The following is a 25,346-nucleotide window of genomic DNA, read 5'->3' as shown; positions in this document are numbered from 1 at the left end:
AAATAATCCTAAAATTTATATGGAACCAGAAAAGACCTCGAATAGCCAAAGGAATATTGAAAAGAAAGCCAAAGTTGGTGGCATCACAATTCCAGACTTCAAGCTCTATTACAAAGCTGTCATCATCAAGACAGCATGGTACTGGCACAAAAACAGACACATAGATCAATGGAACAGAATAGAGAGTCCAGAAATGGACCCTCAACTCTATGGTCAACTCATCTTCGACAAAGCAGGAAAGAATGTCCAATGGAAAAAAGACAGCCTCTTCAATAAATGGTGTTGGGAAAATTGGACAGCCACATGCAGAAAAATGAAATTGGATCATTTCCTTACACCACACACAAAAATAGACTCAAAATGGATGAAGGATCTCAATGTGAGAAAGGAATCCATCAAAATCCTTGAGGAGAACACAGGCAGCAACCTCTTCGACCTCAGCCGCAGCAACATCTTCCTAGGAACATCACCAAAGGCAAGGGAAGCAAAGGCAAAAATGAACTATTGGGATTTTATCAAGATCAAAAGCTTTTGCACAGCAAAGGAAACAGTTAACAAAACCAAAAGGCAACTGACAGAATGGGAGAAGATATTTGCAAAAGACATATCAGATAAAGGGCTAGTGTCCAAAATCTATAAAGAACTTAGCAAACTCAACACCCAAAGAACAAATAATCCAATCAAGAAATGGGCAGAGGACATGAACAGACATTTCTGCAAAGAAGACATCCAGATGGCCAACAGACACATGAAAAAGTGCTCCATATCACTGGGCATCAGGGAAATACAAATCAAAGCCACAATGAGATATCACCTCACACCAGTCAGAATGGCTAAAATGAACAAGTCAGGAAATGACAGATGCTGGCGAGGATGCGGAGAAAGGGGAACCCTCCTACACTGTTGGTGGGAATGCAAGCTGGTGCAACCACTCTGGAAAACAGCATGGAGGTTCCTCAAAATGTTGAAAATAGAACTACCTTATGACCCAGCAATTGCACTGCTGGGTATTTACCCTAAAGATACAAACGTAGTGATCCGAAGGGGCACGTGCACCCGAATGTTTATAGCAGCAATGTCGACAATAGCCAAACTATGGAAAGAACCTAGATGTCCATCAACAGACGAATGGATAAAGAAGATGTGGTATATATACACAATGGAATACTATGCAGCCATCAAAAGAAATGAAATCTTGCCATTTGCGACGACGTGGATGGAACTAGAGGGTATCATGCTTAGCGAAATAAGTCAATCAGAGAAAGACAACTATCATATGATCTCCCTGATATGAGGGAGAGGAGATGCAACATGGGGGGTTAAGGGGGTAGGAGAAGAGTAAATGAAACAAGATGGGATTGGGAGGGAGACAAACCATAAGTGACTCTTAATCTCACAAAACAAACTGAGGGTTGATGGGGGGAGGGGGGGTTGAGAGAAGGGGGTGGGGTTATGGATATTGGGGAGGGTATGTGCTATGGTGAGTGCTATGAAGTGTGTAAACCTGGCGATTCACAGACCTGTACCCCTGGGGATAAAAATATATGTTTATAAAAAATAAAATTAAAAAAAAAAAAAAGAAATCTGAAAGTACTACCATTAGAATTTTTATTGTTTCTATTTTTATTCAGAAAGTTTCAAGTGGAAAATATATAAACTATCCCATTAGATAAAGAACCAAGTTTCACATCTGATTAGTCAGTCCCCAATTTCTTGAGGGCTCCATATTCAGGCTTCTCCCTTTTTATTTTTTCCCTCATGCCACTTACATTTTTAACTGGATTTTTTTTTTTGTTATTATAGATTTAAAGAAAATCCATCAATTTTAAAACTTTTAAAGTAAAAATAAGTTTAAAATGAAAAATAAACCTTTCTCTTCCACCAGACTTCCTATTCTTTTTCCCCTGAAATAATAACTCTATCAAATTCTTACAAACCTTCAAGCTTCTGAAAATATTTCTCGCACAAATAAGATCATATTGTAATACCCTTATACACCTTGCCCTTCCATTTAATACAATAGCATATCATATAAGAAAAGATACAGAGGTACCATGTCAGTTTTAATGTATAGTAGCTCTTTGCTTAAATGTAACATGCTTTGAGTTCCCCTAATGATGGAAATTTATTTGTGATTCTTGTTTATATAAATACCAATGTTTTATAAGCTTTTATACACATGTCTTTGCACACATTGGCAAGAATATGGGTATAACAAATTCCTAGAAATGCCACTATTAGGCCAAAGGGTCAGTACATTTTTAATTTGACTATATTGCTGCCAAACTCTTACCCTCTGAGGTAGAACCAGATTGCACTCCAATATCTCAATGGAGCATGACACTATCTGCTTTCCTGTAACCTTTCACCAAATATATTATAGAAATTTTAAACTGCATTAATCTGATAGATGAAAAGTTATTATGTCTTTGTTGTTTTAATGTCCTTTTTAATTAGGAGTGAAATTGAGTATTTTTTCACATGCTTATTAGTCATTTGGATTTTTATAAACTACCTGTGAAAATATTTGTCCACTTTCCTATTTTTTTAATGACTCTGACTTCTTTTATATTAAAGTAACTAACCCATTGTTTGCCATATGCAGCATTACAATTTATAGTGAAAATACTGTTGTCACTAATTACACATTCATATCTCTATGTCACATACAATTGTTCCACTTATGAAACCTAAAAGAGAAAAATAAAATAGAAAACTAAGACTGATTTTATAGTTATACAAAATGTCACTCTAGCATTTTATTATTGTACTTCATTAAACAAATTAAGTGATGTCAGCTGATGAATCATTATTTACTATATCCATTCATACGAGTGTCCCTCAGATATACTTAACAGTAACATCACAGTCTTTGTATCACTTTATAAAAATTTACTGTACTAGGGATCAGACCATAAGTGCCTTGCCTGGAGAATGGAGTTTTAGAGCTTACTTCTCTTTTTTTTTAATATTAAAGATTTTACTTATTTATTTGACAGAGAGAGAGATCACAAGTAGGCAGAGAGATAGGAGGAAGCAGGCTCCCCGCCGAGCAGAGAGCTCAATGCAGGGCTCGATCCCAGGACCCTGAGATCATGACCTGAGCTTAAGACAGAGGCTTAACCAACTGAGCCACCCAGGCACCCCAGAGCTTACTTCTTTTAACACACCATTTACAATTATCCCATGGTAGGTATTTAGGGCTATTAAGGTATTTGATTAAATGATTCTAGAAAAAAGCTGTGATAACCAAAAAGAACTGACAGTAGAAGAATGAAGCAAGATGATCACGTACTGTTTTGTAAACTATAGTGTGTGATAAAGGCTAACAAAAAAATCACTATTGTCTGATTCCACAGAACTCCCATGTTCCAGTGAATAATGCCTGAATTAGGGGCGCCTGGGTGGCTCAGTGGGTTAAGCCGCTGCCTTCGGCTCAGGTCATGATCTCAGAGTCCTGGGATCGAGCCCCGCATCGGGCTCTCTGCTCAGCAGGGAGCCTGCTTCCTCCTCTCTCTCTGCCTGCCTCTCTGCCTACTTGTGATTTCTCTCTGTCAAATAAATAAATAAAATCTTTTAAAAAAAAAAAGATTCTTTTTAAAAAATTTTATTGGGGGGGCGCCTGGGTGGCTCAGTGGGTTAAAGCCGCTGCCTTCGGCTGGGGTCATGATCCCAGGGTCCGGGGATCGAGCCCCGCATCAGGCTCTCTGCTTGGCAGGGAACCTGCTTCCCTTCCTCTCTCTCTCTGCCTGCCTCTCTGCCTACTTGTGATCTCTGTCTGTCAAATAAATAAATAAATAAAAATCTTTAAAAAAAAAATTTTTATTATGGTAAGATGACACCTAGCTTCTTAACAAAATTTTAAGTGTCCAATACGTTAACATTGACTCTAAGTACTAGGCTGTACAGCAGATCTCTAGAGTTTATTCATCTTGTTTAATGAAAACTTTATACTCATTAATTAGTAACTCCCCATTTTCCCTTTCCTTGGCCCTTAGCAATGGCCTCTGAGTTTGACTACGTTAGATGTCTAGTGGAATCACGTGGTGTTTGGCCTTCTGGGACTGGCTTCTAAACTTTAGCATAATATACTCCAGTCCACCCATGTTGTCACATATGGCAGAATTTCCTTATTTTTTAAAACTGAATGGTATTCCATCACATGTGGATGCCACATTTTCTTTATTCATCTGTTGATAGACATTAAGCTTATTTCCACATATTGGCTTTTGTGACCAGTTCTGCAGTGAGCATAGCCTTGCTAATATCTCTTCCAGATCATGATTTCAATTATTTTGGACAAATACCCAGAAGCGGGGTGGCTAGGTCATGTGGTATTCCTATTTTTAATTTTTTGAGTATCCTGCATGTGGCTTTCCACAGTGGCTGCCCCATTTTGCATTCCCACCCACGGTGTATACCCACATCTCACCAACACTTCTGGTTTGGTTTTCTGATAATAGCCCCCCTAATAGGTATAGAGATATCATTCGGCATTTGACCTCTTCTTTGGAGAAATATCTACTTAAGTCCTTAGCCCATTTTTAAAATCAGGCTATTGGTTTTTTTTTTTACTAATGAGTCTTAGGAGTTTTGAAGATATTTTGGGGATTAACCTCTTATCAGATATGTGGTTTGTAAATATTTTCTCCCATCCCATCAGTTCCCTTTTCATTTTGTTAGTTGTTTCCATTGCTGTGCAGATTTTTAGTTTGAGATAGTTTCACTGTTTTATTTTTGGTTTTATTACCACCTAAGTTTTTCTATATGCTTTATAATTAGCAATTTCCGTTAATAATTGCTGACCAGATATGAACTTAAGAGGTATTTGTAATTATCTTGTTATTGTAATTATCTAGTGGTTATTAACACCATACAGTGGTCATAAATATATTCAGTAATTTCAGTATCAATACATTTAATTCCTCATTTCTAACTATCACTATGCCTCTGATTCTTCATTTCTTCATATATACATCCCTTATTCCTATTATCCCCCACTTTACTTAATCCATCAATTCTCAAGATATTTTCTTCATCTATTTCTAATTATATAAACATATTTAGTATTTACTATTTATCTTTCACAGAAGTATATTTTGGGGAATAAATACAGACATAGGTAACATTACAGACAAAAAGTGTTTAAAATTAAGGTCTTACCTTTTCCAACAATAACCACATGTTCCCAGGTCCATGGAGCTTTCTTAGGTGCTTTAATCCTAATTGAATGGTCCCTACTGACCTAATGCTATCAGTGTTGATCTGCCTTAAAATTGGTTAAAATGGTTTTGAAGGTTATCTGTTCCCAAAAGTCCAGACAGTGATGATTCCTCTACCCTTACGTTTCTCATGCTCCGTATATGCTTTGATTTGTGATAAGAACAAGACCTAGAAGACTGTGCAGACTCAGGACTCTGAGAGGGGAGAGACGCCCTCCGCATGAGGTTCCTGGATATGACCTTCTGAAGATTCTTCATGGAAGACCCGGCAGCCCTGGTGATCACCCAGGGGTGACCCAGGGCCTGCCCAGCTGACATGCGATGACTAGCCTCGAACATAAGCAGTTTGTCTATGAAGTCCTTCGCCAAGTGGGAAATATTTGGCCAAGGCTAGGAAGGAAAAATAGATAAAATAGAATAAAATTAATAAAATAAAAATACACAAACACACATAGAGCATCATCTTCTTAGTTACATGATTAACACATATTAAACCTGGAAGACTTTTTCAAATAAGCAAGTTAAATGCTATATCATTAAATATATCAGGAACCTGAAAATCCACTTTTGAGAGAGCCAAGAAAAAAAAAATCTATTTGGTAAAAGGAAAAGCCAAACACAAATTGTCTTCCAAATTCTCTGTTCAGTGAAGGAAACTTCCTTTCCAGAAATCTGTCCAGTGTGCTTCAATTAGCAATGTGAGTTCCCACATCACATTTATGTGGGCCGGACAAGGCAAAGCAGCTGTCGTCCATGAAGTACACCAGCCTCGGGTTAGTATTTACCACACTCTGGTCATCTCCTAGAGTTCCCAGGACTCCAAGAATCAGCTAGAGCGGAAAGTGAAATGGATTGAGAAATCATCAAATTTTCTCTCCCTTTGAAAGCTTGCTCCATACTTAGGATGCCTCCATCTCCCAGCCTCCAGAGAGAAAGGGCAGAACAAAATGGCCCTTCAGGGAAGACTCCTCCTGCTGTGCAGATCCTCAACATACTCAGGGCCGCGTTGTTCCCCATCAGGTAGCTCCAAGCGGGATTCGGCATGGAGCAGAGATACTGCAGGGTGTGATGTGTACACCAGCTACTTGATGTTTCAGGGATTTGTTCTGGTGACATTTACAGCTTTTGCACATGTTTTAAGTACAATAAGAGCAATTTAGGGTGACTTTTGTGAGGATGGAGACAAGAGAGCTGTTGCTTTCTTGTTTTCTGCATTATCTATCAACACATATCATAGACCAAACAAAACAAAACTGTAGTTCTGTATCCTTTGTCATCTACAAAGCAGAAACATTGACAAAATTACCAGTATCTCAAACATTTTCTGGTTGACATGTGTTTTTAAAAAGTTGCCTCTCCCAAGAAAGATAAGGAAATCCTTACAACCTATTGTCTTTGTCTTTGTGTCAGGAAAAGCAGACTCAATTCAGATGTCACACTCTCCAATCTCTTAACAGTTTATTAACGTAGAATTTGAATCAAAAGAAACCAGTAATAGAATTGCTCTTTTTTGTTCCTTCAGCTTATTTAGGCAAATGAGATCTGAGAAATACTTTCCCCCAAAATAAAATGCATGAAATAAATGAGCACATTTGCCAAATACTCAAAACACAGGGAAAATAAAATGTAAACACCACATGTCTAGACAAAGTACGTCAGTGGCTGACACTCACAATGGCATGTCCTTTGCTTTGGCTAGACATCTGTTTGGCACTGGATCCAGACACATTTATCTAGGCTCAAGGTTAAGTTAGATGTCTCTAATGGAGCATTATAAGACAAGCAAGTGAATCTTTCTGGAAAACATAAAATATGTGTAATGAGATTTATGAAGAGCTCATTAAGAAGACCCCCAAATGAATTTACACTTAAAATGCAGTTGCAGAAAAAAGGTAACATAGAAAAAAAGTTCTTCAGCCAAAGTGCATTATTTCAACATGGGTTAGAAATTACAGGATTCCTGAGCCATAAAGAACAACTGGAGAGTACCTAGAAGTCAATTATACATTACACAGTAGAAAATGACAGATTAGAAAAAAATGTCAGAACTATTTATTTTTACCTTCTTAATCTAAAATTAATTTTGTCTATGTTGTATCAAGTATAAAATAAATTAATATACTATATGTATGTATTCTATAAAGGAATACAAGTTGAGTGTGCATGCTCATAATTTTTTGACTAATAGAGGTATATGACCAAAAAACAATTTAGAAGGGCATCTGGCTGACTCAGTCGGTAGAGTATGTGATTCTTGATCACAGAGTTGTGAGTTCAAGTCCCACACTGAGCATAGAGATTACTTTACAAATTTTTAAAAATGATTTGGAGGCTACACATTCAATCAAATTCATATCATGGACCAAATCTCACTTGATGACATTATTCAGTCCCTTCACCAGTTTCGACATTCACCTCGCCATTCCCACTCTTTACCTTGAAAATTCCTCTGTTCAGCTTTTCTCAGCAGTCTCAAAGAGACACTGCTATCAGTCAGCTGGTTACCCCATCTTAATGTGAAGAAAGACTGGGAGTGAGGTGAGTGGATCTGGATTACAAGGCTGCCCAGTCCTATACAGCTCTAAATATTCTCAGTTTCTTCATCAAAAAAAAAAAAAATGGGCATCATATCTCTTTCACAAGATCGCTATTGGAACCAACTTAGATCAAGTATGTGAAAAATGGTTTTCAAAATATAAAATATGGGGTAAGCTTTAATTGCTCTTGTTCTTTTACTATTAAACCACAATGAAACTCCTTCAGTTCTTTTGTAGACATATCCACCTACTATATTCAGAGGACTGGAAGATGAAAATTACCTAAAACTTCTCATACTGAGTCCACTTACTATTATCATGATAAATGTGTGTCCTCAAAACAATGTTCTGCGTTCAGAGGTAATGAACCAAATAAGAAGAAAGGTAGCAAGACATACAACTGGCTAACAAACACATGAAAAGATGCTCAACATCACTCATCATCAGGAGAATACAAATCAGAACTACAATGAGACATCACCTCACACCTGTCAGAATGGCTAAAATTAACAACCCAGGAAACAACAGATGTTGGCGAGAATGTGGAGAAAGGGGAACCCCTTACACTGTTCATGAGAATGCAAGCTGATGCAGCCACTTTGGGAAACACTATGGAGCTTCCTCAGAAAGTTAAAAATAGAACTATTCTCCAATCCAGCAATTGCACTACTAAGTATTTACCCAAAGGTTACAAAAAAACTGATTTGAAAGGATACATGCACCCAATGTTTATAGCAGCATTATCAACAAGAGCCAAATTTTGGAAAGAGCCCAAGGGTCCACTGACCAATGAAGAGGTAGCATATGTATACAATGAAATAATACTCAGAAATCAAAAAGAATGAACTCTTGCCATTTGCAATGATGTTGATGGAGCTAGAGTGTGTTATGTTAAGCAAAGTAAGTCAGTCAGACAAAGACAAATACCACATAATTTTTCATTCATATGTGGAATTTAAGAAACAAAACAGATGAACATTGGGGAAGAGAAAAGAAGAGGCAAATCATAAAACAGACTCTTAACTGTAGAGAACAAACTGAGGGTTGATGGAGGGAGGATGGGGGATGGGCTAAGTGGGTGATGGGCATTAAGGAGGACACTTGTGATGAACAGTGGGTGCTATATATAAATGATGTATCACTAAATTCTAGTACTGAAACTAATGTTACACTATATTTTAACTAACTGGAATTTAAATAAAAACTTCAAACTACAAAAAAAAAAAAAAAGGTAGCACTAGGGGAGCCTGCATGGCTCAATGGGTTAAAGCCTCTGACTTAGGCTCAGGTCATGATCCCAGGGTACTGGCATCGAACCCGAGTCGGGCTCTCTGCTCAGCAGGGAGCCTGCCTCCCCCCACCACCCGCCTGCCTCTCTGCTTGCTTGTGATCTCTATCAAATAAATAAATAAAATCTTTTTTAAAAAAAGGAAGCTAGATACTACAAACACACACAAAAGCACACACAGAATATACACAGTTCCTAAAATTCTAGATGCAACATCTCAAATTTTAAGGATTATAATTAATGTTAAAATTTGCTAAATATAGAGCTTACTGAAATACAGGGTAATAATTATTGATGGATTTAATTATAGAGTTTTCAGAAAACTACAAATATCTATTTTTAAGTGAATGGATAAGCTATCATTCAATTTCTTGGGTTAAGCGCACTCTAAGTAGCATTTATCTCCTTAAAAATAGTAGCTTTTAGGGGCACCAGCTGGCTCTGTCAGAAGAGTATGTGACACTTGCTCTCGAGATGGTGAGTTCAAGCCCCACACTGGGTGTAGAGTTTACTAAAAAAAATAAATATATAAAAAATTTTCTTAAATTTTCAAATAGTAACATTTATTATAAAACTTCTACTAGGGGCACCTGGGTGGCTCATTTGGTTAAGCATCCAATTCTTGGTTTCAGCTCTGGCCTCATGATCTCAGGGTCCTGTATCAAGCCCCGTTTAGGGCTCTGCACTCAGCCCAGTGTCTGCTAGAGATTATCTCCCTCCCCCTCTCTCTCTCTGCTCCTTCCCCTGCTCACCCTCTCTCTCTTTAAAATAAATAAATCAAATCTTAAAAAAAAAAAAAAAAAAAACCCAGAAAACAAAAACAAACAAAAAAACTTCTACTGATGACAGTTTTCTGACTAGCATTTCTCTTCCTTTGAACTTTAGTGTAGGGCCTTGGTAGGACTTCACTTAAGCTCTGCAATTAAATTTTATGTAAATGTGCCCCAAAGTACCAATGAACTCTCTATAACTTTATTGCTTGAGACCGGGAAAATCACTCTTCCTTCTATCAGAAAGCAGGAGATTCTGTACATCATTATGTTATAAATGTTATAAAATTTTATAACATGTTATATGTTATAAAATTTTAAATGTTTTCTTCCCAATCTAAGAGCAGACTTTAAGTTGTTTTATCTTTGCCAAAGCTGAAATTGTTCAAAGACAAAACTAATTATGTCAGAATGCAATATCCATTGGGGCATTTGTAAAACCTGGGAAAAGTCAGGAGATATATACAAGTTTATTACAGGTAACATCAAATTAAAAAATGGAAAAAGAACCAATTAATCATATACTAGGCTCATAAAGAGAATATTTTTGTGAGCTAAGGGGTTCTTGACATGAGAGAAATGATGCTTCCAGTTTTTCTTATAAGGAAAACACTGAAATTTAAAGAGGACTGGACAAAGCCTAATTTGTTTGCATACCTATCATATTTCAAAGCACTCAAGGTTAAAAAGAGATGTGTTCAATATTCTTCAAAAAAATTAACAAATAGGGGTGCCTGGGTGGTTCAGTGGGTTAAAGCCTCTGCCTTCTGCTCAGGTCATGATCCCAGGGTCCTGGGATTGAGCCCACATCAGGCTCTCTGCTCAGCAGGGAGCCTGCTTCCCTCTCTCTGCCTACTTGTGATCTCTCTCTCTGTCAAATAAATAAACAAAATATTTTTTAAAAAATTAACAAAAAGTAGTAGAAGAAGAAGAACATAAGAGCAACAAAAAATTCAATTGACCTTTGAAACCCACCATATAAAATATGTTCTTCCATATATAATATATATTAGAACTAGTTCCTATTATAAACCCTATAAGCCAGAACATAAGCAACATAAGCATAACATTAAAATTAGATAATTCTCGGTTAGCAAGAGCTTTACACAAATAGTTCTTTTCTCTTCAACTCCATGAATTCTACTGATGATATCAAGGTCAAAAAGTGCAACACAATCAAGAAAACAGGTAACTACTTTCCACTCTAATCACTACCCCTTACACCAAAGGTAGCATCTACATAGCCAAAGTGAAATGCACGTGGTCTCAATTCCAAGAAGCACTCAGTGTGCTTGAGTTAAAGGTAAGACAGTATATACTTGTACAATTTAAGTCAGAGAAGAGATGAAGAAAGTGATAAGCAGAAAATGAAATACATTATGAGAGATTTTATAGCCATTAAAAGTATTTTCTGTAAAACTTTTAAAGTAAAAATATCACTGAAAAAATTGAGCACCACATTTTTGTGAGCATAAGTGTTTGAAGAACTAAATCACAGGAATGGGAACCAAGTTACAAGAATTATGACCTAACTAAAATGTGGTTCATTTCATTATTGAAATTCTAGTCGTGATGGAAAGAGAATAAAAGGGAATTAGGGAACCAGATCTTCTGCTCTCCTTTCCCTTTTTCCTACTTAATAACCTGAATGAAAAAGAAATAGAGCAAAGAAAAAATAAGAGAAATTAATGGAGATAAGGATACAGAAAGAAAATTGGGGTCATGGCTGGTGAGTAAAATTAATTAGATCTATTCCTCCTAAAGGAGTGCATCAATAAATTTTTCCTATTAGTATGGCAATCATATGTGAATCTAAGAACATGGGGACCATTTTCTATCAATATCTATATGGAATTTTTTTTTCATTTATTTTTTTTTCCATGTAGGATTTTTAATAAAAAATATGTTTTAATACCAGTGTTTATCTTTGCTGGCTGGCTAATGTGGCTATAAGACTCACTTTATTATCAACTTTTTCCACATCAAAAAAAGATTACTGTGATACAGTGCAATATAATTGGACAATAATACATGATTTCCAACTCATGGGCAAGAATGTGTAATTTTTACTAGCATTAAAATGTTAATACCTCACTTTTCTCACTTTTCCATTTAAAGGATGAAAAAGGTATACTTGGCACTGTAATAATATATTTACATATTTTTATATATAATAGTTATTTAAGCAAAAGTCAAACTTGTATTCCCACTGTTTCCCAACAGAAAGAGCTAACACATACATAGCTCTATGTATTAATATGTGAAACTATTCTAAGCACGTGACATCTTTTAGCTCATTTGATCTTCACTACAACCCTGTTAGGTAAACACTATCATTATGATTGTTTCACAGATGAAGGAACTTAGATACAGAGAAATTAAGAAACGTGCCCAAAGTTACACAGTTAGTAAGTGGCAGAGCCGGGAAAGGATCCAGCCAGCATTGCTCCAGATCGTGCCCTTTAACCAGGACACTGCACTCCTTTACAAAATACCCGCATAAATATACACTCACCTACACATAATGCTCCAAAATTCTTGTATTTTACTACTATGCAACATATTCCCTTTTATGTGCTTTTGTATATGTTGTTCTACTGGGAATGTGCCAATCTCTCTTTCAGAAACTCTTTTTTTTCCCTTAGTATTTTTTTTTAAGATTTCTATTTATTTATTTGACAGACAGAGATCACAAGTAGGCAGAGAGGCAGGCAGAGAGAGAGAGAGGAGGAAGCAAGGCCGGATCCCAGGACCTAGAGATCATGACCTGAGCCTAAGGCAGAGGCTCTAACCCACTGAGCCACCCAGATGACCCTCCCTTTCAGAAACTCTTACCCCTCCTCCAAGACACAGCACAAATGTCCTCTCCTTCATGAAATCTGACCCAAATTTCCTAACCAGTAAGGGGCTATCTTCCCTTGTTCCGTGGACTTTCCACCTTTGTTCCTACATGTATCAAAGCACTTACATTTGAAGAGATACACAAGAATGCTTGGTCTCTCAGGCACCTGGGTGGCTAAGCATGTGACTCTTGATTTTGGCTCAGGTCATGATCTCAGGGGTGTGAGATTGAGCCCCGCATCAGGCTCCGTGTTCACCAGGGAGTCTGTTTGAGATTCTTTCTCCCTCGGCCTCTCACCCCTGTTCACTCTTTCTCTCTCTCATATTCAAATAAATAAATAAATCTGAAGAAGAAGGAGGAGGAGGAGGAGGAAGAGGAGGAGGAGAAGGAGAAGAAGGGGGGGTAGAAGGAGAAGGAGAAGGGGAGGAAGAAGGAGACAATGACGACAACAACCTGGTCTCTCGGACAAGATTATTGAGCCCACAGAGCAGGGACACTGAGCATTTTCACGTGGGTATTCCCAGAGCTCAGCATGATTCCTGGCTGGAGGAAGGCCAGATAAGAAGGAGGGTGGAGACCTCCTAAGGATGCTTTCCAACAGTCTCTGGGAGAAACATGGATGAGTCTTACTCTCTCCAGCATGAGCCCTGCCACCAAGCTGAAAGACATCATGATGGTAGTAATCAAAAAGATAAGTAAAGGCCTCCTTCACACAGTAGACACAGGGTTTCTTTTTTCTTCACCATGTGCTGTGTCTTTCTAGCCTGGTTGCCTCTCAGACATTGTAGGAAGCAACTGGAAAGGGGAACTTCTACCCCTACTCTGCAAAGCCCAGTGAGTAGAGTAAATGTACCCTTCCAAACCATCCTAACATTCCAGAATGAATCTAATAAATTTAACAACTGAAGGTATTAGTTACCTAAAATCCACCTTACTCACCAAAGACACAAATGTAGTAATCCGAAGGGGCATCTGAACCCCAACATTTATAGCAACAATATCCATAATAACCAAGTTATGGAAAGAGCCCAGATGTCCATCAACAGATGAATGGATAAAGAAGATGTGGTTTACGGGGCACCTGGTTGGCTCAGTGGGTCAAAGCCTCTGCCTTCAGCTCAGGTCATGATCTCAGGGTCCTGGGATCGAGTCCCACATCGGGTTCTCTGCTCAGCGGGGAGCCTGCTTCCCCCTCTCTCTCTGCCTGCCTCTCTGCCTACTTGTAATCTGTCTGCCAAATAAATAAATAAAATCTTAAAAAAAAAAAAGATGTGGTTTATATATATAATGGAATACTACTCAGCCATCAAAAAAATGAAATCTTGCCATTTGCAACAACATGGATGGGACTAGAGGGTATCAGACTAAGCGAAATAAGTCAATCAGAGAAAAACAATTGTCATATGATCTCACTGATTTGTGGATTTAAGAAATAAAACAGGATCATAGAAGAAGAGAGAAATAAATAAAACAGGATAAAATCAGAGATAGACAAATGATAAGAGACTCAATCATAGGAAACAATCTAAGGGTTGCTGGAGGGGAGCTGGGCGGAGGGATGGGGTAACTCCGTGATGGACATTAAGAAGGGAACCTGATATAATTATATAATGGGTATTATATAAGGCTTCTACCTCTGCAACTAATAATTCATTATATGCAATTAATTGAATTTAAATTTAAATTGAACTTAAATTAAAAACCAAAACAAAATAAAATAAAAATAAATAAATAAATATAGTCCACCTTACTATAAATTAAAATTTGTATTCTATGCTCAATGCAGTTATAGTTGAGATACATTTATTCATGCAGTTATAAACCAGAATCTCTTAATTTTTTAAAAGCAATTCTTTTTCTTAAATGCATTCTCTATACTTAACTTTTCATGAAATTTATTGGATATAAGGGGGAAAATATGATACAGTCCTAGCCTTCAAAGAGCCAACAATGTCTTAGAAAGTTGACATTCAGATTAAATGTCAAAACAAAAGAAATTTTTATAATCCTAAACACTATTCAGAAAAAGGAAAGAATAACACAAGTGGAATGGTCATCAAAGCTCCATGAAAAGTAATATATTTCACACCAAAATCAAGAAGAATTAAACATTAATATTATAGCTAATTATTTTGCTTATACATGGGTGGAGTCAGAGTATATACCTGCCAGGTGTCTACAAAATATTTTCTATAAATAATAAACATCATTCCTCTTCATCATAAGAGATACAATACTTAACTCTCTGGAAGTTTTGTCCCATTTATTGCACTTGACTTCTAGAGAAAAGAAGTGATTCACACAATGTGTCATACTTGGAATTTTAGTTATAGACAAAAGAACTTTAATAAACAACCAACAATGGGATCCCTGGGTGGATCAGTTGGTTAAATGCCTGCCTTCAGCTCAGGTCATAATCCTGGGATCCTGGGATCGAGTTCCGCATCGGGCTCCCGGCTCAGTGGGGAGCTTTCCTCTCCCTCTGCCTGCCACGCACCCCGCTTCTGCTCTCTCTCTCTCTCTCTGACAAATACGTAAGTAAAATCTTCAAGAAAACACAAACAAACAAAAAAGAACCCACATTTATCTGACAGTTCTGCAGGTCAAAATGGGTCTAACAAGCTAAAGTCAGGTATCAGTGGCGCTGCCTCCTAAAGGCTCCAGGGGACAGTTCTTTCCTTGCCTTTTCCCATTTCTAGATACTGCACACGTTCCCTGGTGCATGGCCCCTTCCACCATCTTCAAAGCAAATCATTCCAATCTACGTTCCCTTCATCACATCTCCTCTACCTTTGAGTCTCCCACCTACCTACTGTAAGGGCCCTAGTGATCACATTGGGTTCATCCAGATACTCCAGGATAATCTCTCCATCTCAAGATCCTTAGTTTAGTCACATCTGCAAATTCTTTTTTGCATGTAAGGTGGCCCATCTACAGATTCTGGGTATTAGGGTAAGGACACTTTGGGGGGGCTAGTATGCTATCTACCACACCTATGCTTCCAGAATTGATGGTCACCCCAGTATTTAAATAAAATTGGTGCATTTACAAATCAGTATGCTTGTTAATAAATGGCAGGTATAATAATAATATGACAGAGAGAACATGATGATAGGCTTTTCTATCAATCTGTTACCCTGACATTATGGACTGAATGTTTGTGTCCCTCTGAAATTCATATGTTGAAGCCCTAATCCCTAGTATCATTATATTTAGAGATGAGGCCTCCAAAGAAGTAATTAAGTTTTTAAATGAGGTCATAAAGGAGGGGTCCTGATCTGACGGGATTAGTGAACTTCTAAGTGAGACACCAGAGTTCCCTCCCTTTCTCCCTCTCTGCCTCTTTCTACCCCTTCTCTCTTCCCACACACACACAAAAAGTAAGTCACATGAGCACACCATGAGATGGCAGCTGCCTACAAGCCAAGACAAGAGGCCTCATAATGAAACCTACCTTGTTGGCATCTTGATCTTGGACTTCTCAACCCTTAGAACTGTGAGAAATAAATTTCTATTGTTTAAGTCATCCAGTCTGTGGTATTCTGCTACAGCAGCTTGAGATGGCTAAGACCTTTTGTAATATTATAAGAGAATATGAATATGATAGACATGGGTGCCTGACAAACACAGGAAAGAAAGCTAAGGGGTTATTAACCCAGTATTACAAGCAGCCGCAATCCTACTGTGTTGCATGTTGTCTGAAGTTACAAATAGGCACTTCCTCAAGAAATAGAGATTGCCACCATGGAGACAATGTCAGTGCTCCATCCAGACCCTAGCCCCTCTTTTCTGTATGTACACACACCCCCTTCCTTGGGAATGCTTTCCTTCTAAAAGCCAGCACCTTGTTGTTGTTGTTTTTCTCAGTGACCACCCTGGGGCTCCTGGAGCCACATGCCTTTGATCCCCAGAGAATGTAAAAATTTACCATCAGCTCCCTACGGTCATCACCCCCATTGACTAACAAAGAGTGATAGGTGTGAAAACCCAGCTTGCCTGCCTCAGGTTGGAAGAATGCTGAAGAATCCTTCCCTGCAAGATGAGGCTTACCTTTATGGCTGTGGCCTCCTCATCTTCCCTGCCCTTCTCGCCCCACTCCCTTACCTGTCTTCCTGGGAGTCTACCCTTACTAAGTCACTTGAACATGAATTGTCTTCTCATTTTTGGAGAATCCAATCCTAGAAACCCTCTGAATTAAACCTGACGAAAAGGACTTTTAACAGTATACTGCTTATTATTTTTGCACATTGAAAAAGTAATCGTGATATCTAGTCCAAATATGACCCATTAAACCACACCCCCAGTAGTTAGACTGTGTATGATCTCTTTCCACCTTGAATTTGGGCTACCCTAAGACTCACAGAATTTACAACAGAATGAGGCAGAGGTAATGCTGTGCAATTTCCAACCCCAGCCTTGAAAAGCACTGGCAACTTCCACTGTTTCCCTCTTGGAATACTCCTTTTTGGAAGGCCTAAACTACCATGTAAAAAGTCTGACCACCCTGCTGGGAAGATGCCATGGAGAAACCCTCATGAAGAGAAGGCCCTGTGAAGCATAGACAGAGGAGGGTGAATAAAGCCTCATGCTTTCAGTGACCTAATTGACTCCAGATTTCCAGCCGTCCCCACCAAGATGTCAGCTATTTGAGGGATCATCATGGACATTCCATCCCAGTCAAACCCCAATGACGGCAGCTCCTCCCAACATCATGTAGAATGGAAGAGTCACCAAGCTATAACCAAAACTGAAATATGTATTCTTTGTAAACAAAAGAACAACAGAAACAGAAAGATACTCGAATTATAAAGAAAAAAAAAATGACCCATAATTCCCAAACCAGGAATAAGTTCTGTTAACATTTTAGTGTATTTCTTTTAAGCTTTTTTTCCTATGCATATATTTTTCCACATGATTGTGATCATGCTCTATACAATTTGTATTCTGCCTTTTTATTTTCACTTGGTAGCATACTGTGAACATTTTCCAAAGTCTGTACAGTTTTTTAAGCATGCATAATTTAGGGACTATCACTCTATTATATGGATGTCCCATAATTTATTCAAACTTTCTTTTAGGATTTTTTTTTCCAATTTTCCACTTCTATAACTATAGCTCAGATGAACATCTTTATACTGAAACCTTTGCTGGATCTGGTATTATCTCATTAGATTCTTAGAAGTGGAATTACCAGAACAAAATATATAAATTTTTAAAAGTTCTAGATGCATATTTTCAAACTGCATCCCAAGAAATCTGTAAAATTTGCCCTCTACCAACAGTGAATGACATGGTTGATCTCTTAACAGCAATGAGTAGAGTTGAAATGCTTTTTTTTTATCTTTATTGATTTCAATTTAAAAAAAAGACTTTGTTTCATTTGTATTTTTTGGTTATTAGTGAGGCTAGACATCTTTTAAACTTTTAATAGTCAATGGTACTACATTGTCTGTGAATTCTCCTCATCCTTTCCTACTTTCTCATGTAAGTCTTAGGTCTCAAATACCAGTTTAGATAAGTTTTTTAAAAAATGTACATATATACGATAAGATATTAAAGCTTTGTCAAAGTATAGAAAATACAATATTTAAATTAGTTATTTAGCTTTTGATTTTGCTTAAGATACTTACATATAGATGTTATCCCTTAAGTAGCTATAATCAAACTATCAATATTTTTCTTCATGACAAAAAGAACCTTTCATAGTTGAACATATATTTGATCACTTGCTGAACATGAAATGAATTTCCCCTTTTGTCAAGCTTCCTACACACAAGCATCAACAACTCTCCTTCTCTACCCAAAAACAACAGGAAGTGAACACATTCATAAACATTGGGAGTTCCAAGTTTAAACAATGGATAAATATTTTACACAAGCTATGAGGTTAAACATTTCACTAAGGAAACATTACAGAAAGGGCTTGGATCATCTAGACTCGAGGCAGAAAATCTCTCACCAGACACCCAAGCGTCACGCTGAGCTTCTGAGTACACACCAGTCTACTCAGCTGATGAAAGAAAAACTACAAACTCCCTGGTCTACTTATCAATGTCATGTGCTAACCACAGACAACTCAGTAACACAGGCTCTTGCTATCTTGAGACCAATGGCTCTCAGCCAGGGGTGATTCTGCCCAGCAGGGGACATTTAACAATGTTTGGAGACAATTTTTGTTAGCACAACTTGAGGAAGGTGTTGAATCTAGTGTATTTACTAGATATCCAGCACCTACCAGTATCTACCAGTAGTATATGGAGGGTGGAGTAGAGGCCAGGGCTGCGGCAAAACACCCTTCAATGCACAGGACACCCCCACTCCCACCCCCTTGCCCCCAACTCATCCCGGCTCCGTAAAGAATCACCCAACTTGTCTCTCCTGCCCCACCCCCGCCCATCAACCTCACCAACCTCACTGTGTGGCTCTGGGCATAACACGTACCCTCCAGAACTTGTGAGTAATAAATTACTAACTCTAATTTTTGTTCAAAGTTTAAAAAAAAAGAAGATTCACCCAGCCCTAAATGTCAACTAAATGTCAATAGTGCTGAGGTTGAGAAACTATACTAGGCTAACTCAATAGGAGTGAAATTATTTCTTACCTCTCCTGTGTAATTATATTTGCCCTTCAGAATCTTCCTGTAAAGTCTTGTATGGCTTTCATCATCAAAAGGCAGGACTCCACTAAGTAAAACATACGTGATTACGCCAAGAGCCCACATGTCCACTGCACTGGTATATGGTTTCCTTAGCAAAATCTCGGGGGCTATGTACTCTGGGGTTCCACAGAGTGTCCTCATCGTCCAGTCTCCACTTTTGTTCCCAGAGTGTGCCAAACCAAAATCTGTAATTAAAATTTTCGACTCAGCACCTGGATGATAATATAAGAGATTTTCAGGTTTTAGGTCCCTGTGAGTTATTCGCAAGGCATGCAGATACCTGATGCCATCAGCAACCATCTGGAGAATTCTGACAGCATCCTGCTCTGTAAAGGAGCCCTGAGTCATGAGTCGGTCCAAGAGCTCTCCTCCTGTAGCCAACTCCATCACCATGTAAACTCGATCTTGGGCCTCAAAGATCTCCACAAGCTGAACAATGTAGCGGTGTCTAACCCGCCTCAGGATGGTGAGCTCGGAATCACAAGCGTCCCGGCCTTCCCTCACTCTGGTTTCCACCACTTTTATTGCAAAAGGTTTCTTGGTGGTCTTCTGCTCCGCCCTGACGACTTTGCTGAAACTGCCTGTCCCAATTAGAGCCTTGATGTCATATCTGTCAGGAAGAAAAGCCAAATCTGTTATCCTCTGAAGGGAAGATTCTGAAAATTACCGAAGTTGGTGCTTCCTATCATCTCTTTGATCTTTACATCCCCCCCATCTGACTCCCTTACTCATTGTTGCTTAACTGTATTTGTTATTTTTGAAAGCCTCCCCAGATTCTTCTTTGAAATGGAGGTAAGTGATATAAAAGTAATTAGTTGGTGGAAAGGTAACTATTAAGACAACAGTCTTAATAACAGCAACTACCATTTATTATACATTTATTGTGTGCCAGAAAATTTATTTTTTGAAAAAAATTCTAATTACAATATTCCTATTGGCTAACATAATACTATCTCCCTTTTTCAGATAAGGAAATTAAGAATAACAAAAATTAAGTGATTTTCCAAGGTCACACAGATATGGTTGAAATGGATAGGATTTAAATCCAACCCCTTCAAAGGCGTTTCACCTATTGAGTACCCATGCCCTATCTCGTCCACAGTAGCACCTTGATAGACAAACACTGATAAAATAAACACATCAGGTGGGGACAGTGTTAACAGCCACAGTTTTCTCCCAGCTATCCCCCTGCACTTGCAATTTCTACACAAGAAACAGAATTTTAACATGGGATATATGTCAATGCATAAAGTTATTTTCTCTCTCTCTCTCTCTCTCTCTCTCTCTGGGAAAGGCCAGGAGGTCAGCTAGGATTTCAATGAGTGGTGATCTTAAACTTGAATTATCTGTGTAAACGCCTATGTCAATTTGAGAATTCTATTAAGTTCAACCCTCTATTTAAGAAATGTTGAGAAAGGGGCGCCTGGGTGGCTCAGTAGGTTAAGCCTCTGCCTTTGGCTCGGGTCCTGATCTCAGGGTCCTGGGATTGAGCCCCACATCGGGGTCTCCGCTCAGTGGGGAGCCTGCTTCCTCTTCTCTCTCTGCCTGCCTCTCTGCCTACTTGTGATCTCTCTCTCTCTCTCTGCTGAATAGATAAATAAAATCTTAAAGAAAAAAAAAGAAGAAGAAGAAGAAATGTTGAGAAAGTGCTCCACTTAGAATCATGATTTTACAGCTGGAAAGAATATTAGAGAATGACTTACTCCAACCCCTCATTTGACAAATGAAGAAATTTCAAGATCAGGTTAGCAGACTGGTTGTTTAAATTTTACAATGAGGATGAGAACCCAGGTCGCCTTACTTTTATTGTAATTTGCTGCTCTTCCGCTTTGTTAAAACTTCTCCCCGGAAAGGATGCCAGTAAGTGGAACGAGCTCTGGGAGTATGTAGGGAAAGGTAATGCTTTCGGTTACATACTCAGTAACAGAGATCTCAATGCAAACATCAATCTGTGCTGAAAATAGCCTTACTTCTTTTTGCTGAGTTTATTCTTCCAGTAATTCTTCCCTCTACCTATCTATTCCTTATAGTCCTGTGTTTCCTGAATAAGTGTCATTTGGCTGTACCAGCTTACAGAAAACAGCTTTGTTCTATGCAGTGCATTTAATTTTCTGGCCAATTGCTTTATCAAAACAGAGAGCAATTTACTCATCTTAAGTGGATTCTGTCGCCTCTTCTCTTTCCAACTTTGCTTTTTTATTCACGTGCGCTTTCAGGTTGATTTTGAAGATAATCACGGGCATTTCAAATTCTGTTACTTTGCAGACTAGCCAAAATTTACATTTACCTTTAATGGAAATGAAAGCACTTTGCAAATACTAATTTATCACTATGCCTTCAAAACTGCAGGCAAATTCATTTGCTCATGAAATTAATCATCAGCTATCAGATGAATTACCATCTCTGAGGAACTACACTCTTTTGTTTAAAGAAAAGGAGCTTTATTCAGTACTGCTAAGGGACCTTCGTACACCAAATACTTGAAAAAAAAAATGCTAGTAATTTGGCACTGAAGGGAACTGAAGCTTTAAGCCAAAATGTAGAGTAGTAGAAATAAATGGTTTCAGATTGAATAACCAATGTCTCATAACAAATTCCTATAACTGCAGCCTGGCTTGTGATCCTGTGATGGCCATGGACAGTGACTATTTTTATGATTTGAGTGGTTATATCTTCTGCAGCGCCTGGCACAGAAGATACAGCAATAAATGTTGAATGAAAGAATCACTCATTGAATACATATTATTTCCAAATGATCACATATGTTTTGAAAACATTAAGGATCAAATTAAGCATTAGAGAAGGCATTTACAAGGCCATGCCATTCCTTGCCCTTCCACTGCTCCATTCCTACCCACCGCCCAACAAGGCAGCCTCAGCATTACTTTCGTAGGTGGTGCAATTTTACATCACCCTCGAAATTGAAATTATTACTTTAACTATAGCTGCTACAAACTGGAAATTGTTTCAACGTGTATAAAAAAATGAAAGCCAGAAACAATAGTAATATCACAACCTGTTTGATAAAAGCAATTGAGAAAGGGCATATAGTAAGATTTAAATTCTATTGTCTCTATTCTGCAAGAGTTCTAAGTGGATCACAATGAATGAGAAAGACAACTGTATTCTAGACTCAATTCTGTCACTAACTTGGGCAAGTCACTTAATCTTTTGGGACTTAACTCCTCATCAGGTAAGGAGCCTTGAGTTAGTCACTAGGGCCCTTACAATGTTGTGACCTTCCACCTCTATGACCCCCTCACACTCTAAAGGACTAGGACTACCCCACAGATGGAGGTTATGAGAGTAGATAAGACTGGACCACAGCAACCTCATTCTCTCTGGGTATGGATGACCAGAGATGCCATCTAACCAATTCAGTCATGATAAGATCCCATGTCCATTCTGATTCAAGTTCAATTGGATCAGCCAACTTTGTCTCTAAGCTTAGCAGCTACTGGACTAATCCAAAACGTTTCCTTATATTAGAAGTTCCCAAGTAGGCTGGGAAGTGGCTCTGCACAGACTGTGTTCACAGCAATGCAGTAAAGTAAGCATATCATTTGAGGGCTAGTAATGTCCCTGAGGGGGCGCCTGGGTGGTTCAGTGGGTTAAACCTCTGCCTTTGGCTCAAGTCATGATTTCAGGGTCCTGGGATTGAGTCCTGCATTGGGGCTCAGCAGGGAGTCTGCTTCCCCTCTCTTTCTCTGCCTGCTACTCTGCCTATTTGTCATCTCTCTCTCTCTCTCTGTCAAATAAGTAAATAAATAAAATCTTAAAAAAAAAAAAAAAAAGGAATGTCCCTGAGAAGCCAGATGAGCCACCCACCACTGTGTCCCACCAAGCCCTGCAGAGTGGAAGAGGACTTCATGATTTCCTTCCTCTTTATGGCCAACATTGTATGTTCTGAGGAAGGTAGTTTTCAGGTCCAACCAACCTGTCATCCTTGCTCATTTCTTACAGGGAGTCAGCTAGGTCTTTTTTTTTTCCCAAAAAAAAAAATTTTTATTTATTTGACAGAGATCACAAGTAGGCAGAGAGGCAGGCAGAGAGAGAGGAGGAAGCAGGCTCCCCACTGAGCAGAGAGCCAATGATGCCGATGCCGGGCTTGATCCCGGGACGCTGGGATCATGACCTGAGCCAAAGGCAGAGGCTTAACCCACTGAGCCACCCAGGCGCCCCAAGTCAGCTAGGTCTTATGTGTGCCTTAGGAAGACAATAAAAAATACTGCACTAATATCTCAATACAGACTTGTGTCATGCACTGTTCACCACAATTTGCACATATTACGTCAATTATCCTCACAACATTTGTATGGGGTAGATATTATTATTATTCCCACTTTACTGAGGCAAAAACTGAGGAAGGAGAAAGGCTAAGGAACATTCTCAACCACACATGATAAAAGACACAAGAGTGGATCACAAGTCTGGCTGATTCAAAGACTTGTTTCTAGTCCATGATTTATGGTCTCCTTTTCCAGAATGTGGTAAAGATCCTTCACAAACATGCCTGTTTGGTCCCAGCCCCAGCATATCTGTGGCAAGGCCCCCATCAGCCCTTGTAGGGGTTGGGAGGCCTTCCTCCTTCCCCAGCTCTGAGGTCAAGATTCCCTCCCCTTCCTTGCTCCTGTTCTCCCTCTACTTTCTTTTTTTTTTTTTTTTAAAGATTTTATTTATTTATTTGACAGAGAGAGATCACAAGCAGGCAGAGAGGCAGGCAGAGAGAGAGGAGGAAGCAGGCTCCCCACTGAGCAGAGAGCCCGATGTGGGGCTCAATCCCAGGACTCTGAGATCATGACCTGAGCCGAAGGCAGCGGCTTAACCCACTGAGCCACCCAGGCGCTCCAGCCCACCCCCACCCTACTTTCAGTCTGGAATTTTCCTAATCCTCTGCCTTCCCTGCTCAGAGGTGTCAAAGAGAATTTGTCTCAACACTTGCTAAAAACAGAGGAAAAGACTTTATTCCAGACTATTACAACTGGAGTCAAAACTATTGCAGTAGGGGAAAGAGACTGACTTCAACTCTGTTGAAACAAAAGGCAAGAAAATACTCAGCATTGGGCAAGCTAGTATAAAAGTCCTAGAGGAACTTAGTGGGGGGCTGGGGCAGGGCGGGGAGGGGATATTGGTGCACCTGACTAGGCCACCTGTGTTTGCTAATTAGTGCTTAGGGAAGCTGGGCTCCTGCCTTCCCACAGAGACTGGGAGAAAGTGGCCTCCTGATTACATTTCAAAGGGATGGCCCCCTAGTCCTTGGGAAAGACATTCCTAGATCTTAGAAGACTTACATCTCAAAGAGGCAGAGAAAGTAGGGACATCAGGGACCTGTCATCTGAAAGAAGGCTGTCTAAGGTTTAATCAAGCTGGGGGGAACATTAAGGCCATCTTGATGGGAGCTTGGTTTATCTTCCTCAACCCAGTCCCAAGCCAGCCCCTTTGCCACTGTTTCACCTGGCGCTTTACCTGGCAAGGACACGGGGGTCAAACCTGGCACGGAAGCGGGCCACCTGCATCCTCCGAGCCGCCTCGGACACCGCCTCAGGCCCAGGTCCTACGCTTCTGGAGTTGCCCTGGCCTTGACCCTCCTGCTTGACCGGGGCCAGCACAGGCGACCCTGGGACCACCTTGGTGCTCACACCGCAGCCCATGCCTTCTCTGCTCTGGAGAGGGGCCAAAGGGCCGGGAACTGTAGGTGGGGCTGAGCAGTTTTTTCCCCTGGAGCTTGGGGGTGGTGGGCGGAGAGGGACGCAGGACAGATCAGGTCCACCCCCAGGGCCGGCTTAGAAAGAAACCCCACTGTGGATCTTTGTTAGGAAAATAACTTTCAAAGGGTCCTGCTGCCATAAGTCCACCTTGATGGTCACTGACGATTTGTCTTGCGTAGAGTTTGACCTGGTAAAAGCAAAGCAGACAGAGAAAAGGCAGGAGCCTCTGGTGCCTCGGCTTAATTCTCTGGGCCCTAGTTTTCTCATCTGGAGATGTGAACATACCAGTGGAATTTGGATTGGAATGGCATTAAAAGTATA

At 39.3% G+C, this 25,346-nt stretch overlaps 1 protein-coding gene across 1 annotated transcript; it reads right to left on the bottom strand.

Moving 5' to 3' along the window:
• Nucleotides 1-5,270: 5,270 nt before the first annotated feature.
• PSKH2 (protein serine kinase H2) lies at nt 5,271-24,968 on the bottom strand. The gene is made up of 3 exons (XM_047724875.1): nt 24,784-24,968; nt 19,261-19,927; nt 5,271-5,612 (listed from the first exon to the last, which is right to left on the bottom strand). The coding sequence occupies exons 1-3, from the start codon at nt 24,966-24,968 to the stop codon at nt 5,271-5,273; spliced, it is 1,194 nt and encodes a 397-aa protein (XP_047580831.1).
• Nucleotides 24,969-25,346: the final 378 nt, after the last annotated feature.

Source organism: Lutra lutra, chromosome 4, assembly GCF_902655055.1.
Source record: "Lutra lutra chromosome 4, mLutLut1.2, whole genome shotgun sequence".
Taxonomy (NCBI): Eukaryota; Metazoa; Chordata; class Mammalia; order Carnivora; family Mustelidae; genus Lutra; species Lutra lutra.
This window is presented reverse-complemented; position numbering and strand designations above follow the sequence as displayed.